This window comes from Macrobrachium rosenbergii, chromosome 49 (assembly GCF_040412425.1).
Source record: "Macrobrachium rosenbergii isolate ZJJX-2024 chromosome 49, ASM4041242v1, whole genome shotgun sequence".
In the NCBI taxonomy this organism is placed as follows: domain Eukaryota; kingdom Metazoa; phylum Arthropoda; class Malacostraca; order Decapoda; family Palaemonidae; genus Macrobrachium; species Macrobrachium rosenbergii.
Window position 1 is genome coordinate 39,776,780 of NC_089789.1, and position 12,595 is coordinate 39,789,374.

General features: G+C 35.5%; 1 protein-coding gene across 4 annotated transcripts in view; it reads left to right on the forward strand.

Annotated features, from left to right (window-relative positions):
* The window catches only part of LOC136832278 (4-trimethylaminobutyraldehyde dehydrogenase-like), an 86,411-nt gene that overhangs the window by 71,441 nt on the left and 2,375 nt on the right, over positions 1 to 12,595 (forward strand). For 2 of the 4 annotated variants that reach the window (XM_067093149.1, XM_067093148.1), the window contains 12 exons: positions 1,395 to 1,505; positions 2,053 to 2,163; positions 2,257 to 2,340; positions 3,053 to 3,152; positions 3,656 to 3,768; positions 5,022 to 5,153; positions 5,693 to 5,779; positions 5,961 to 6,101; positions 6,423 to 6,611; positions 8,275 to 8,382; positions 10,280 to 10,398; positions 11,406 to 12,253. In XM_067093149.1, coding sequence (XP_066949250.1) covers positions 1,395 to 1,505; positions 2,053 to 2,163; positions 2,257 to 2,340; positions 3,053 to 3,152; positions 3,656 to 3,768; positions 5,022 to 5,153; positions 5,693 to 5,779; positions 5,961 to 6,101; positions 6,423 to 6,611; positions 8,275 to 8,382; positions 10,280 to 10,398; positions 11,406 to 11,625 — 1,515 coding nt within the window. In that variant the 3' untranslated portion in view covers positions 11,626 to 12,253. Of the gene's footprint in view, positions 1 to 1,394; positions 1,506 to 2,052; positions 2,164 to 2,256; positions 2,341 to 3,052; positions 3,153 to 3,655; positions 3,769 to 5,021; positions 5,154 to 5,692; positions 5,780 to 5,960; positions 6,102 to 6,422; positions 6,612 to 8,274; positions 8,383 to 10,279; positions 10,399 to 11,405; positions 12,254 to 12,595 lie in introns of those variants that run through there. The other 2 variants (XM_067093150.1, XM_067093147.1) reach the window with 1 other exon arrangement.

The window sequence follows — 12,595 nt, forward strand, 5'->3', positions numbered from 1 at the left end:
AATCTTGCTGTTCACCCTCTTTAACTGGCACCTGTGGGGTGGTCTCCCAGTTCCACTTGAGATTCATGTACTTCATCCCCTTTGTTTTCTGGTTCTCTTTGTTGTACTGTCCAACTTCTCCAGTTCCCCCTTTTCACTGTCTCAAGCACTGAATGGCCAAAAGTGCCTCTGTGCTTGGCTTGAAAGCTTAAATAAACTAATGTGATATAGATGTTGGGTAGGCGTAATGGAATTCAATATTGAAGTTAGTTTTTCCAGTATTTTTTTTAAAATAACTCAGTCACAGATCATTTGGAAATGCTTTTATCTCAGTACAACCTTCTGACATTTAAAAATGATTGGAAACCTCAGTGGGAAACTTTTTTTTCAGATGGAGGTAGGCTAAAACAAGTGAATCACATAGTATGAGAACAACAATTAGCTTGCTGGGACACCTCCTAATGTAGCCTAACCTAGAGTGTCTAGTCTTAGATGGTCAGGAGGCATTAAAAGAAATTACAGTGGTTTTTATGTGATACCTTCTAATCTAGCCTTTCCTAAGCTAACCTAGTTTACCAGGTCCTACCTGGCAAGTGACCCAGACCAACCTATAGTCACCCACTTCAGCGATATAATTTGACTATGTAAAGTCGTTAGTTTCATCACTATTGTTGTGCGGCATAGATGGATAAGTTTTCACCCATGAAAGTTGCACATCAAGAACAATGCAAACTAGTTCCCGGTAAAACTAAGGTATACTTAAGTACTAAAAAAATAAATTATGCACGCTATTCATCCTAGGAGATTTCAAAACTAAATAGCTGGTAAGATATTATTTCAGATATTCTGCAGTAACTCGGTGCTGCTTCAGCCACTCAACATATGCCACAAATGATCTAGAATTTGCATAATCAGACCGTTACTGGGAGTTGCAAGATAGTGAATTAGTATCATTGAAGTTTTGTGATATTTGTCAGAATGCAGAGTGCAGCGTAGTTTTTATAATTTAGTCGTTTATCTTTGTATGTTTAGTATGATGAAATACAGTCTCAGTTGTAGTGCGCAATCATGTGACTTCTGTAATTGAATATGATCTTATAAAAATTAAAGATCAATATTATTTGTAATACTGTATATCTCTGAAAGTTGAAGCATAATAGATATCCTCAGGGGAAATGTATTGTTGCTGTATATAGACTCAAAATGACTGTACTTTTATATAGAGAGAAGTACAGTAAGACAATGGTAAATATTTTATGTAAATGTTGACTTGCTTGCTTATTCATGCTGTCAGTACTAGGTTTAGGGCTAAATCCAGTTGTGGAATTTGACAATAGAACATTTTCTAAGGTGAAACTAAAACCTTATAGTGTACCTTGATTATTATTCATTAATCTAATAAAATTACATTTTAGATGGCCAGTGCGCGAATACTCAGTCGTGGGCTAACCAGGATGGTAGCAGGCCCCTGGAATTATGTTGCGGGTAAAAGATGTGAGCCATGTGATGCTTCTCACAGCATGAAGGTAAGCAGAGTAGACAACCTATTTATTGCATTTGATATTTATGTAATTCATGGTTTTGTTAGTGCTAATTTTCTTAGTTTTGAGAATTCGGTCAGTTTTAAATGAATTTGTTTTAATAGCTGTGAGTGGTCACGTACGATTTATTAATGCCGACTAAAAGTAAAACTAAATGGTAAAAGCTTGTTTAGTGGAAAGCAAGATATGTTAATACAAATTTCTTGGTATATGTTGTAGAAGAAATATAACCCCAGGATGCTGGCTGTTGGGCATTAGCTCCTCTACATGGGCGTATGGTAAAATCTTTATACTAGTTTAGAGTTAAAAAGTGGATTTACCTGAAAGGTAAATAATTTTGTACAGTATACAGTCCACTGACAAGTTAGTGGACTGTGTACTATAGGAAATTACTTTGAGAGCTAAAGAAGCCTTTTACCAGATTTAACTTCCTCTTCACACTAGAAAAAAAACACATACTTAAACCTTAATAATTTGTTAATAGAATGCACAGTTAGTATTAGAATTTAAATGGTAACTCCTATTAAAACAGGTCATAGAGCCAGCAACAGGAAAGCTGATGTGTGAAGTCCCTGTCTCTGGACAAATGGAAGTGGCACGTGCTGTAGCAGCTGCCAAAGAAGTGTTTCCACATTGGAGTAAGGTGAGTGCTTTCTATACTTTGTGCCAAAGGTCCGTTGTTTTTAAGTGTCAAGAATTATGGGTAAAATACTACAATCGTGATGCTTTTTTCCAGCTCTCGGGTAGGGAACGTGGTCAGAAATTATTGGAAGCTGGTCGAATCATCCGTGAAAATTTGGAAGATATTTCTAAGCTAGAGGTAAGTTTTAATCAGATATTCTGTATACTTTACTCTTCAAATAAATTAAGGGCCTACAAGATTGCTATTTCTATGTTTGATATTCAGAATTAGTACAAGTAGCAGCATTTCCAAAATGTAGAGTATTCCATGACTCATATCAGTACAGTAATATTTTTTTCCACTTTTCTTTCTTGTTTAGTCATATTCTTGTGAGTGCCCAACAAAGGATTGCAAGAACTTCCTTTTAGCTGTAAAAAACAGGTAGCATACTGACTTTGTGTGTTGCAGTAATACAGAATAAAGAAAAACCTCATGACAGTTAACATACATAACGCCCTACTCAACCAGAAAAGTTTGCACATCTTACTGCAGTTGAAGCATTTCATGTTTAATATAATTATATGAATGCCCAGTGTTATATTTCATGTATAGTACAATTTAAACACTGTATTACAGTAAACATAGAATTTTTTAGCACAGCCTTGGCTGGCAGTATGCTGGTATTACTGGCTTTGATAAATCCAGTGGTAATTTATAAATCTGGATGAAATTTTAATACAAAAATATGTTAAATTTCAAGTTTTAATCATTAGATGAAAGAATTAAACTATGTGTTGAAATAGATATCTTCTCTCTCTAGTCTCTCTCTGATGGTATTACCTTCAATGTGGCACACATACAGTGCTAAAGAACTTTTGAACAGTATATAATATCATTTGTAATTTCGTAGGTCAGAGATACTGGAAAACCAATATGGGAAGCAAGAGTTGACATAGCATCATGTGCAGATGCTCTTGAGTATTATGGTGGAGTAGCTGGTGCCATAGTGGGTAAGTACTATATCATATTTTTTTCATTTTTATTTCAGCAGATTTTAAGACAGGGGTCTGAAGTGAGAAGTTACCTCAGCCACACAGCAACAGATCTCTTGTCATTGTGTGTGTATAGTCATTCATTGTACTGCTGTAAATGAAGTCCATCTGAGCAAAATTTGGAAAGTTGTGACAGATGTTTTATGAAGTAACGTGGAATAAATGCAGTTGTACAGTAGACATCTTGCTGCCCATTAAAAGAACTCTTTGCTTATGTGATAGTAGAGAACTGTTAAAAGACAGCATTATCAGTCGGTAAATTTCATAGAAGAGGGATGGTATAATATCCATATTCACTATCTCACAGTTCAGGGATCAACAAATTAAATGTTGCTCAGAATGTGTTTATGAAATAACTATTCTGTAATTACGTAAATAATAAAGTTAAAGTTCTGTTTTGTGTTTATACCTTACTTTTGTTATTTTTCTTTGTATGAGCACAGATATTATATACATTGCAGGTCAGCACGTTCCTCTCAGTGGTGGGTCCTTCGCTATGGTACAGCGGGAGCCTTTGGGAGTCATTGGAGGGATTGGTGCCTGGAATTTTCCCATGCAGACTTGTGTTTGGAAGGTAGTGTATTGTTTTTAGAATTATAATCATTATAGTGTACTTTTTTAATGTTTTATATATCATAAATCTTCCTTCATCAGTTGTATATATATTGCTGTACAGCATATTATTGAAATATCCTCACTCTTTTGAATTTGTAAGGTTCAATATTGTTAGCCAGAAATTATCACTTAGAAAAATGGCATGTGAACATCCTTTCATTCCTTAGTTACAGTGCTTTCCATCATTTCATGAATTATTTTTAGTCTCTTTAAATTTAGCTGCCCAGTTTCTTAAACTTGAACTCTAACTACTGCTTCAGATTTTTTGTTGTGTTAATCTTTGGTCATTGATTTACATATCAGAATGTTGCATGCATCGCATTTCACCTTCCCATATTTGGTAAACTTTCTGTTTGAAATACAAAAAAATTTTCCTACCACAATGTGATTTATGCTTTGACCAGAAAGTTGGTGACCCAGGAAAATATAACGTGTCTTGATTGCTGAAGTGTGACAGTGGTACAGAATACACACTTGGAATGTTTCTTGGAATAGGACTTGAGCATTCCTTTCTTTGTTATGTAGGCAAGAAGTTTGTGTTCATTTTATGCTCTCAGTCTTGGCAGTTGGTCTTGGCTAATTCTTGAGAGTCTGAAATTATGCTGTAATGTCTGCACAAGAGAGTATAAGATATGTAAAAATATTGTTTCCCATAAAGAAATTATTTTAGCACTGTCCCTTTGGATCCCAATATTTTTTGTGTTTTTGAGTGAATGAACATGGTTGACATTCCTCAGAAACTGTTGTAAAGTAAGTTTATTTTAGCTGTCTAGAACAGTATCTTGAAGAGACCATGTGTAATAGATAAAACAGCACTGCATGCAGTCAGTGATAGATGGCACTGATGGTTCCTTTTAGGTGATGTCTTCTGATGTCTTCCTTTTGATTTTTTCTGTTCTCATCAGTCTCTTTACATGTAGCTCTCCAGCTTCTGTAAGTTTACTCTACTCCAGTTGTCACCTCATTTCCAAACAAAACTTTTCTGCCAGGCCTATGAAAGTCTAAAAGTATGACTGACTTCTAGGCTTGCTTAACTATTTTACAAAAATGATCATAAAACAAGGTCTGTAGTTCAAACCTTCATTGCTAGGGTCAGTCAAATTTTTGACTGAAAAAAAAAATAGAGTGTTTGTCACTTTTAGTTTTCACATTAGATTAATTTGTGGATCACCTTATAGGCTATTGTTGATATCTATCGATCTGGTCTTTCAGGTGGCACCTGCTTTAGCATGTGGTAATACATTTGTTTATAAGCCTTCACAATTTACACCTGTCACTGCTGTCACACTTGCAGAAGTTCTGAAGGAAGCTGGTGTGCCTGATGGAGTATACAATGTCATACAGGTGAGAATAATTAGTAACTTTTGTTTTACAGAGGTTTGGGTAAAGCATAAAGAACTCCTGTGTTCTCAGTTCACCACTGGGAAAATGTATATATAAAAAATATTTCTTTAACAGTACAGTATTGTGGGGATGTCAGGATACCTAAATCAAATACGGTAGTTAAAAACTGCAGTAAACATGCATTTTTTAAAAATGATACTGCATGAGTTTTAAAGCTCTTGAAGGTTATTAGATCTCTGTTTCAACTGAAATCTTATTGGTCATGTTAAGTCATTACTCCACATTTTAAAAATATATTTGCACAGTTTGTCCTCCTGCCCATAAAATCACAGTTCACAAATCTGTATTTCTGTGATGATAAAAATATTACGAGCGTGTTTACTTCAGTGCCCTGGACAGTGGTAGTATTTTTTTATTTGAGCATTGGATTAGCACGGTTTCTTTTTCATTATTATGGATTTCATTATAAGTACAGACTTTTCCATAAAGCTTTATTTTATACTCTACTGTAGTTATGTATTATTGTACTTGTTGAACAGGGTGAAGGTGAAGCTGGGGTGTTTCTCTGTAATCATCCTGATGTTGCCAAGCTGTCTTTCACTGGCTCTGTTCCAACTGGTGTGAAGGTAATTACATCTTAAATTCTTGCATTTATTTAGGCAGTGGCACATATAGATTCTCAAGCATTAATGTATTATATGTCATTACAGCTTGTTTTTCTTGCTGCCATGTAACTTGTTTTTATGTAAAAATAGATTTTGCATGTATTTGCCAAATATTTTTTTTATATTAATTTTATATTTTAAGGTAATGGCAACAGGAGCTCAGGGAATCAAGGCTGTGACTTTGGAATTGGGAGGCAAATCACCTCTCATCATATTTGAGGATGCTGATATGAAGAATGCCATCAAAGCTACATTAATTGCAAACTTTTTATCACAAGGTCAAGTAAGTCTCTCTCTCTCTCTCTCTCATACAGTATTGGTGCACTAGAGAGAGAACTGTACTTATGGTAAATACAAGTAGTAAAGGAGATTTACCAATATAAGGTTCAAACTTGTTTTTACATTTATCATTATTATTTAATAATTTAATGAGAGCAGTTAGTCACATTTTGAAATTCACACGTGGACCTGTCACATTTTGAAATTCGCACGTGGACCTGGATTTAGACTAGATTGAGGGTTAAAAGTCTTTTGCATACTGTACATAAATTTAGTCATTTTATTGATACTGTTACATTTTTTTTGTACTTCTCATTAATTCCAGGTTTGTTCTAATGGCACAAGGGTGTTTGTCCAGAGGAGCATATTCAAGGAGTTTGTGAAACAGTTAGTTGATGCAACCAATAAAATGAGGATTGGCAATCCATTTGCTGAAGACACTACTGTGGGAGCAACAATTCATGAAGATCATGCCAAAAAAGTGTTAAGTTATATATCAAAAGCAAAAGAGGAGGTAAGTTTGTTAATATACATCACTTTTTCAATTTTAGGATAAAATAAATGTATGAGCTTCTCTAACTGTTTTGATTATTATGTGACTTGAGTTTGTTCAGGTTGGAATGCAAATCGTGGCTTTATATGTGGGAGTATCCTTCTACACATGCTGGAATCAGTAGTTGAAGCTTGGTAACTACGTACAGTAATTAACTAATGGTAGGAGTCAGGGGTTGGGAGCACTCACATGCTGCCACCAAGCTCTTTTTCTTTAGGTGCTGTTGAGCCAGGACATGTTGCTGCTCTCCTGCTGACTGCTAAGTTAAAACTTTTTTTTTAGATGTTTTCTGACTTTTCTAAAGGTACAGAGTTACCTGAGAAAAGTGAAAAACTTGTGTGTGAAAGACGTGAGCTGTTTGAGGGCATTGCATGTCCTTAGGGTCTGTAGATCCCAACCAGTATTGCTCCTATTGTAGGGTAGGACCTGCAGTCCTGATCTTCCCTGTAATGAGTGTCTGAGTCAGTCTCCCTCACAATGGAAAAGGTTTGGGGAGGCAAAAAAGCATTTTCCAGTGTCATTGGGAGGAAATAGATGGGGGTATCTTTCTGGTCAGAACTTGTATTTAGTGGATAAATTCATTCAGCAGATGGTGGACTTGTTTGTCTACTCTCATTGAAACACATTCCTCTCAGTCTCCCCTTAGGAAGGCTTTTGTTCTGCCTCAAACTAACTAGTCAGACTGAAGAGCATTCATCTTTCCACTTTGGTGGAGTTATCCTTGCTCATGAGGAGTTCTGAGCATTCTTGTTCTCCTTTGAAGCTTTTGCCTCTGGAGTGAAATGTGACTTCCATCCCCCACAGCTCAACTTAGGCACCATATGAACCCTTGGGGGAGACCAAGACTGAGATCTTCTGCTCAAGACTGTTTTCCTGCTAGCCTTAGCCTGGATGAATGGTGTTGGCAAATTACATTGCCTTTCTTATTTTGTGTAGCACTTGGAGGGTTGGGAACTCTTCTCATTCTTATTCATCCATAGTTTTAGAAAAAATTTTAGAACCTGTCAGTTCCTGATGAGAGATTTGAGAGCTTTTCAGTTCTCTCTCTCCAGGGCTTTATTGTTGGTGATCAAGACAAGATGCTTTATGCCTGGTGTGAACTGTGAAGGTAGTGTCCAGGAACACATTTTCTTTCTGGCTCTCTGCTATAATAAAACGAGCTTATGACTCTTCTGGCAAAATAGGCAGCTTTACAATACGGGCAAGAGCTCCCAAAGTTGGGGCGTAGGAACGTCCCTTTTATTTCAGAGCAATTTTTCAATATTAAGGTAATGAGGGTAGGTGTCTGGAATTATCAGACTACCATTACCTTATTCTACCTAAAAGATATCACCCATAAGTTCTTGAATATCTTCTCCTTGGGAACATTAGGTGTAGTCACCAAAGCTCCTCTTAGACTGAAAACCATTTCGCCTAAAGTAGTTGCGGGGCACTAGATTTGAATTGAATGGTAAAGTGACTGGCTTTTCTTCCCTCTTCCTTCTTAACTCCAACTCTGATGGAGCAGTTTGCAGTGAAGGATATTCCTACATTAAAGTTTCTGGTTTGCATACCTGAAAAAAATACAAATTACTTTTAAAAATTTGTCATTTTGTGTTTCATTGTACTAGAATTTTCTCAACAGGGGGCAACTGTATTGTGTGGAGGGGAAAGAGTTATGCTGGAAGGAGAATTATCAGGAGGCTACTATTTATCACCAGCAGTCTTAGCAGACTGCAAGGATGATATGACGGTAAAGATACCTCAGTACTTTGTGCTCTCATTTCTTTTCCGGTTAGGATTAATTAGATATTAATTTTAGGAATGAAGCCATGTTTGTTAATGTGAATATGGTAGATACCTCAGATAATAAAAAAATCATGCCTACACGAGTTTTGCATAGTTTGATTCTTACTAGATAATATTATTAATGGCTGACAGGCAACAGTATATACAGTATGTACTGTTAGCTAACCCTGTGAAAGATTAGATTATTTATTTTAGGATCTGGTTAAGCTGCTGTAGTTGTAATTCAAAATATGCATATTAGAATATAAAAAAAACAGAAGACCTATGTGTGGTGATGGAGAAAAGAATGTTTTAAAACAAAATTTTTTATATGGGTCCATTAATCGCAAGTAACTGTATTTTGTGCAAGCAGATCCAGGTTACACTACCTTGAAGAATTGAAAGAAGAAAGGTCCCACTGCTCATGCCCAGCTCATAGTCTGTATCCACCATAGTCCATGTTAAACATTCTGTTTTCAAAACACCCAGATGGAATTCAGGGGAAGGTAGGAGGTCACTGAAAATTATGATGAATGGTGTTGTATAAAAACATTTTGTTTTTAAGATATTGTTTGTTATATGAAACCTGTTGAACAAAATTAACATGAATTCCAGTTGAGGAGGGAGGGCAAAGCAAAAGTTCCTGGAGAGAATAGGAAGTTTATTTTAAAAGAAAGAGGTGAGAACTTACAACAATGAAAGTGGGAGAGTCGGAAACATTAAAGGGCACAAGGATACATAGGCCATTGTTGGACTGGAGCATGACAGTAGCAATCCACACTGTTTGAGCCTGGCTGCAGTGAACAGACCTGAATGAACCTGACATAAAGAAACATTGACAACAGACCAAGCTAAGGCATCTTCACTTAACTTGCAGAACTTCGCTGACCTGTGAGGGTGAGAATCAACCCAAAGAATGTAATACAGTAAGTCACAAACACCTTGAGGAGAATCAAGGCACATTGAGACCACTTCCAATACTGCAGATAAAGAACGCAGTTACCGACAAGCAAAGAAGCTTGATCAACTCCCATAATCACAGAGGGCTACGCAGGGGAAGAAAAAAGACCACACCAAAGCATTAAACACACTAAGGGAAGACAAAGGAATGCACAAGTAAATCACTTTGAAAGAACATATGAGCCTTGCAGTCGAGAAACATACCAAGCGCCATCCTGGACCAAAGTATTTTTTAATTTAATTTATTATATTTTAAAAATGGCACTTGGCATGTTTCTCGACTGAAAAGCTCATATCAAAAAGCAAAAAGTAATGAAAAGGATGAAAAGTACCAAAGATAAAATCTGCAGCATGGGAAATGTCACATATGTTGGAATACTCAGAGAGTTCCACAGGAGAATATGGCTTGTGGCAGCTAGTGGACTTTAGGTTGTACATGAATAGTGGAATTTTTCTTCTTTCAAGAGTAAAGAATGATGAAGGACAAAGATAACTTACAGAAATAAATGCTGCATACCGGAACAGCAGTTCACGCAACTTTTTTTCTGCCAAAATCATTAACTTTGTCAGTGTCATAGAGGATTAGTAGGTTTGGTGCATCCCATTTTTTTGCTTTGTAAAATAGTTTCACAAGTCATTATCACATAGACACATGTTAATGACTGTACATTAATGTTTTTAAGTGGACCATTAAGTTTTCATATTACTACATAGCTTGTAATACCTTTCCCAGCAGGTTTGAATTTCAGTTATTTTGTAATATATTGATAACTAACAAAAGCAGTCTTCTATATGGATGCACATTGTCATACACTGCACATCCATATTTTTTGTCATGCATATTCACAGTTGCATCTCTTGAGAAATTTAGTATTAATTCAGACATCTTGTACTGTTTTCAGGTTGTTAAGGAAGAAGTGTTTGGCTCCATAGCCTCTATATTAGAATTTGACACAGAAGAGGAAGCTATTCAGAGAGCCAATAACACTGATTTTGGCCTTGCTGGAGCTGTTTTTACCAAGTAAGTGTAAATTTGTTTGTTGCACTCTTTGTCTCTCGTGTAATATTTCATGAGGTCAGTTACTAGAGACATGTTCATTAAATTTAGTTTTTTTGGTAGATAACTATATAACTATGTAGATAACTAATTTCTGTGTGAAGGCACTCAAAGAATTTTTAAGGAATGTTAAAATCGCAACCTACTACAATTTCTAGTCTTCTAGCAGTGTGTCACTGCATGAGCATATTTGTTGCCATTAATTCCGCAAGATTGTTTATCTTTGTTAGTAAATCAAGAGGTGATTTGTTTTGCTGTAAGAATTCCAGCTTGAATATATAAAGGGTTAAGTGAAAATGCAGTGCCATGTAATTATAGTAGATTGACGTACATTATTTGCAGTTATGTAGTAATTGCAAGAGGTGTGTGAAGCTTTTACCAAGTCAGTCAGTGTGGAAATGATTGCCAGTTGTATATACAGTAGCATTGTTATTACTATGCAGCTAATGCCAATTTTTGTATGTATTTAAAATGAAACAATAGCTTGTTTGGAATACAATATGTGATCAGCAGTGGTTGCCTTGTGAATGCTTAGCCATAGTCATGATATGTTGCCTATAAGTACTGTTTATTTACTTATTTTTTCCTGTTAAAGTATCCAGTGTGATAAAAATAGTTACATATATTTTTGCTACATATAGCTATTTAATGCAGTGCCTCTTAGTGTCCTGTGTATAGTCGGATTAGGCAGTAGGCAGTACTAAATGTTCTTTGCAGCATCATTTTTATCTAGCTGCATTGTATTCAGTCATTAAATTTTCATCTGTGCCTGTTGTCTTCCCACCTAGCTGTCCAGCTTCTTTAATTTTAAAAATCTTCTAATTTTTACCCCTTTTTAAAGCAAAACCTTCAGGCCAATCACATGAGTCAAGAATTTTGATTTTGTAATCTTATTAAGCTACCTTATATAATAATAATAATAATCCCAGATTCGAAAGTATCATATTTTATTAATTCCATCTTCTTAACAGGGATATTCAACGTGGACACAGAGTTGCTAATTCTATTGAGGCTGGGACAGTGTGGATCAATAATTACAACCTGTATCCAACTGAAGTGCCATTTGGAGGTTACAAACACAGTGGAATAGGAAGAGAAAATGGCTTAGCAGTTATCGATTTCTTTACTCAGACTCGTACCGTGTATGTGGAGATGGGTGATGTTGACTGTGGTCCCTTGTATCAGGAATAATGCCATTGCAGCATACTGTAAGTAGCTTTTAGTATTTTAAGATTTCTATGTAGCTGTAGATATTTTTAGCAATTATGAATGTGATTTTTACAAAAGTTGGTGCTGTTGTTGGCAATGAAAGATTCTATTTTATTACATTGTTACTCAAGGCATTTTAGTCAACTATAAGTTCATATGGATAGTACAATAATTATCACAAGTGCTTTGGTTCAGTATTGTTTATACCTGTTTTTGGATGTATGCATTTATATTAACTGGCATGATGTCATTCTGATCATAACAGACAATGTATACTGATTTTCTGTGATGTATTATTTTGTCAGTGAAATACAAAATCGGCACGTAAAGTGTGCCTTGCAAGGCTCGCTGAAAACTGTACTAGCTGCATTGCCTTTTGTTTGTAACTTTTCATGGAATCCCTTGAGTCTTTTTCTGTTTAATTGTCCAACTCCTTTAAACTATAAATGAGACTCACTGGTATTGTTAAACTATTATGTAATGAAAATTCTTAATTTGGCTGTACAGTAAACCTCCTGTTCAGTAAAAGTGTAAAACTGTGAATACTTAAAACCCCTCTAAAAACACTTTGAACTGCCTATCTTGATAGTTTAAACACAAAAACTAAAAATGCATATACTTTAGTATTTTTTTATTTTTATCACAAAAAGTGCATTTAGTCATGAAAATTATATGAGAATACAGTAATTAGTGAATATTTCTCAGTGAAAAATACCGCGAATAGTGAATTTTCCGTGAATAATGTGTACATATGTTCCACAGAGATATCCACGAATAGTGAGACCGCAAATATGGGGGTTTTGCTGTACATAGTTCCATAGTTGTAATAAGTAAATAATAAATGACACTATTTTTAGTCCATTTTTTTTACACACGAGGGGAACTTAAACCATAATAATTAGGTACTGGGGAAAAAGTCAGTTCCTTTTGTCTTTTGTTAACAGTTGTTCCA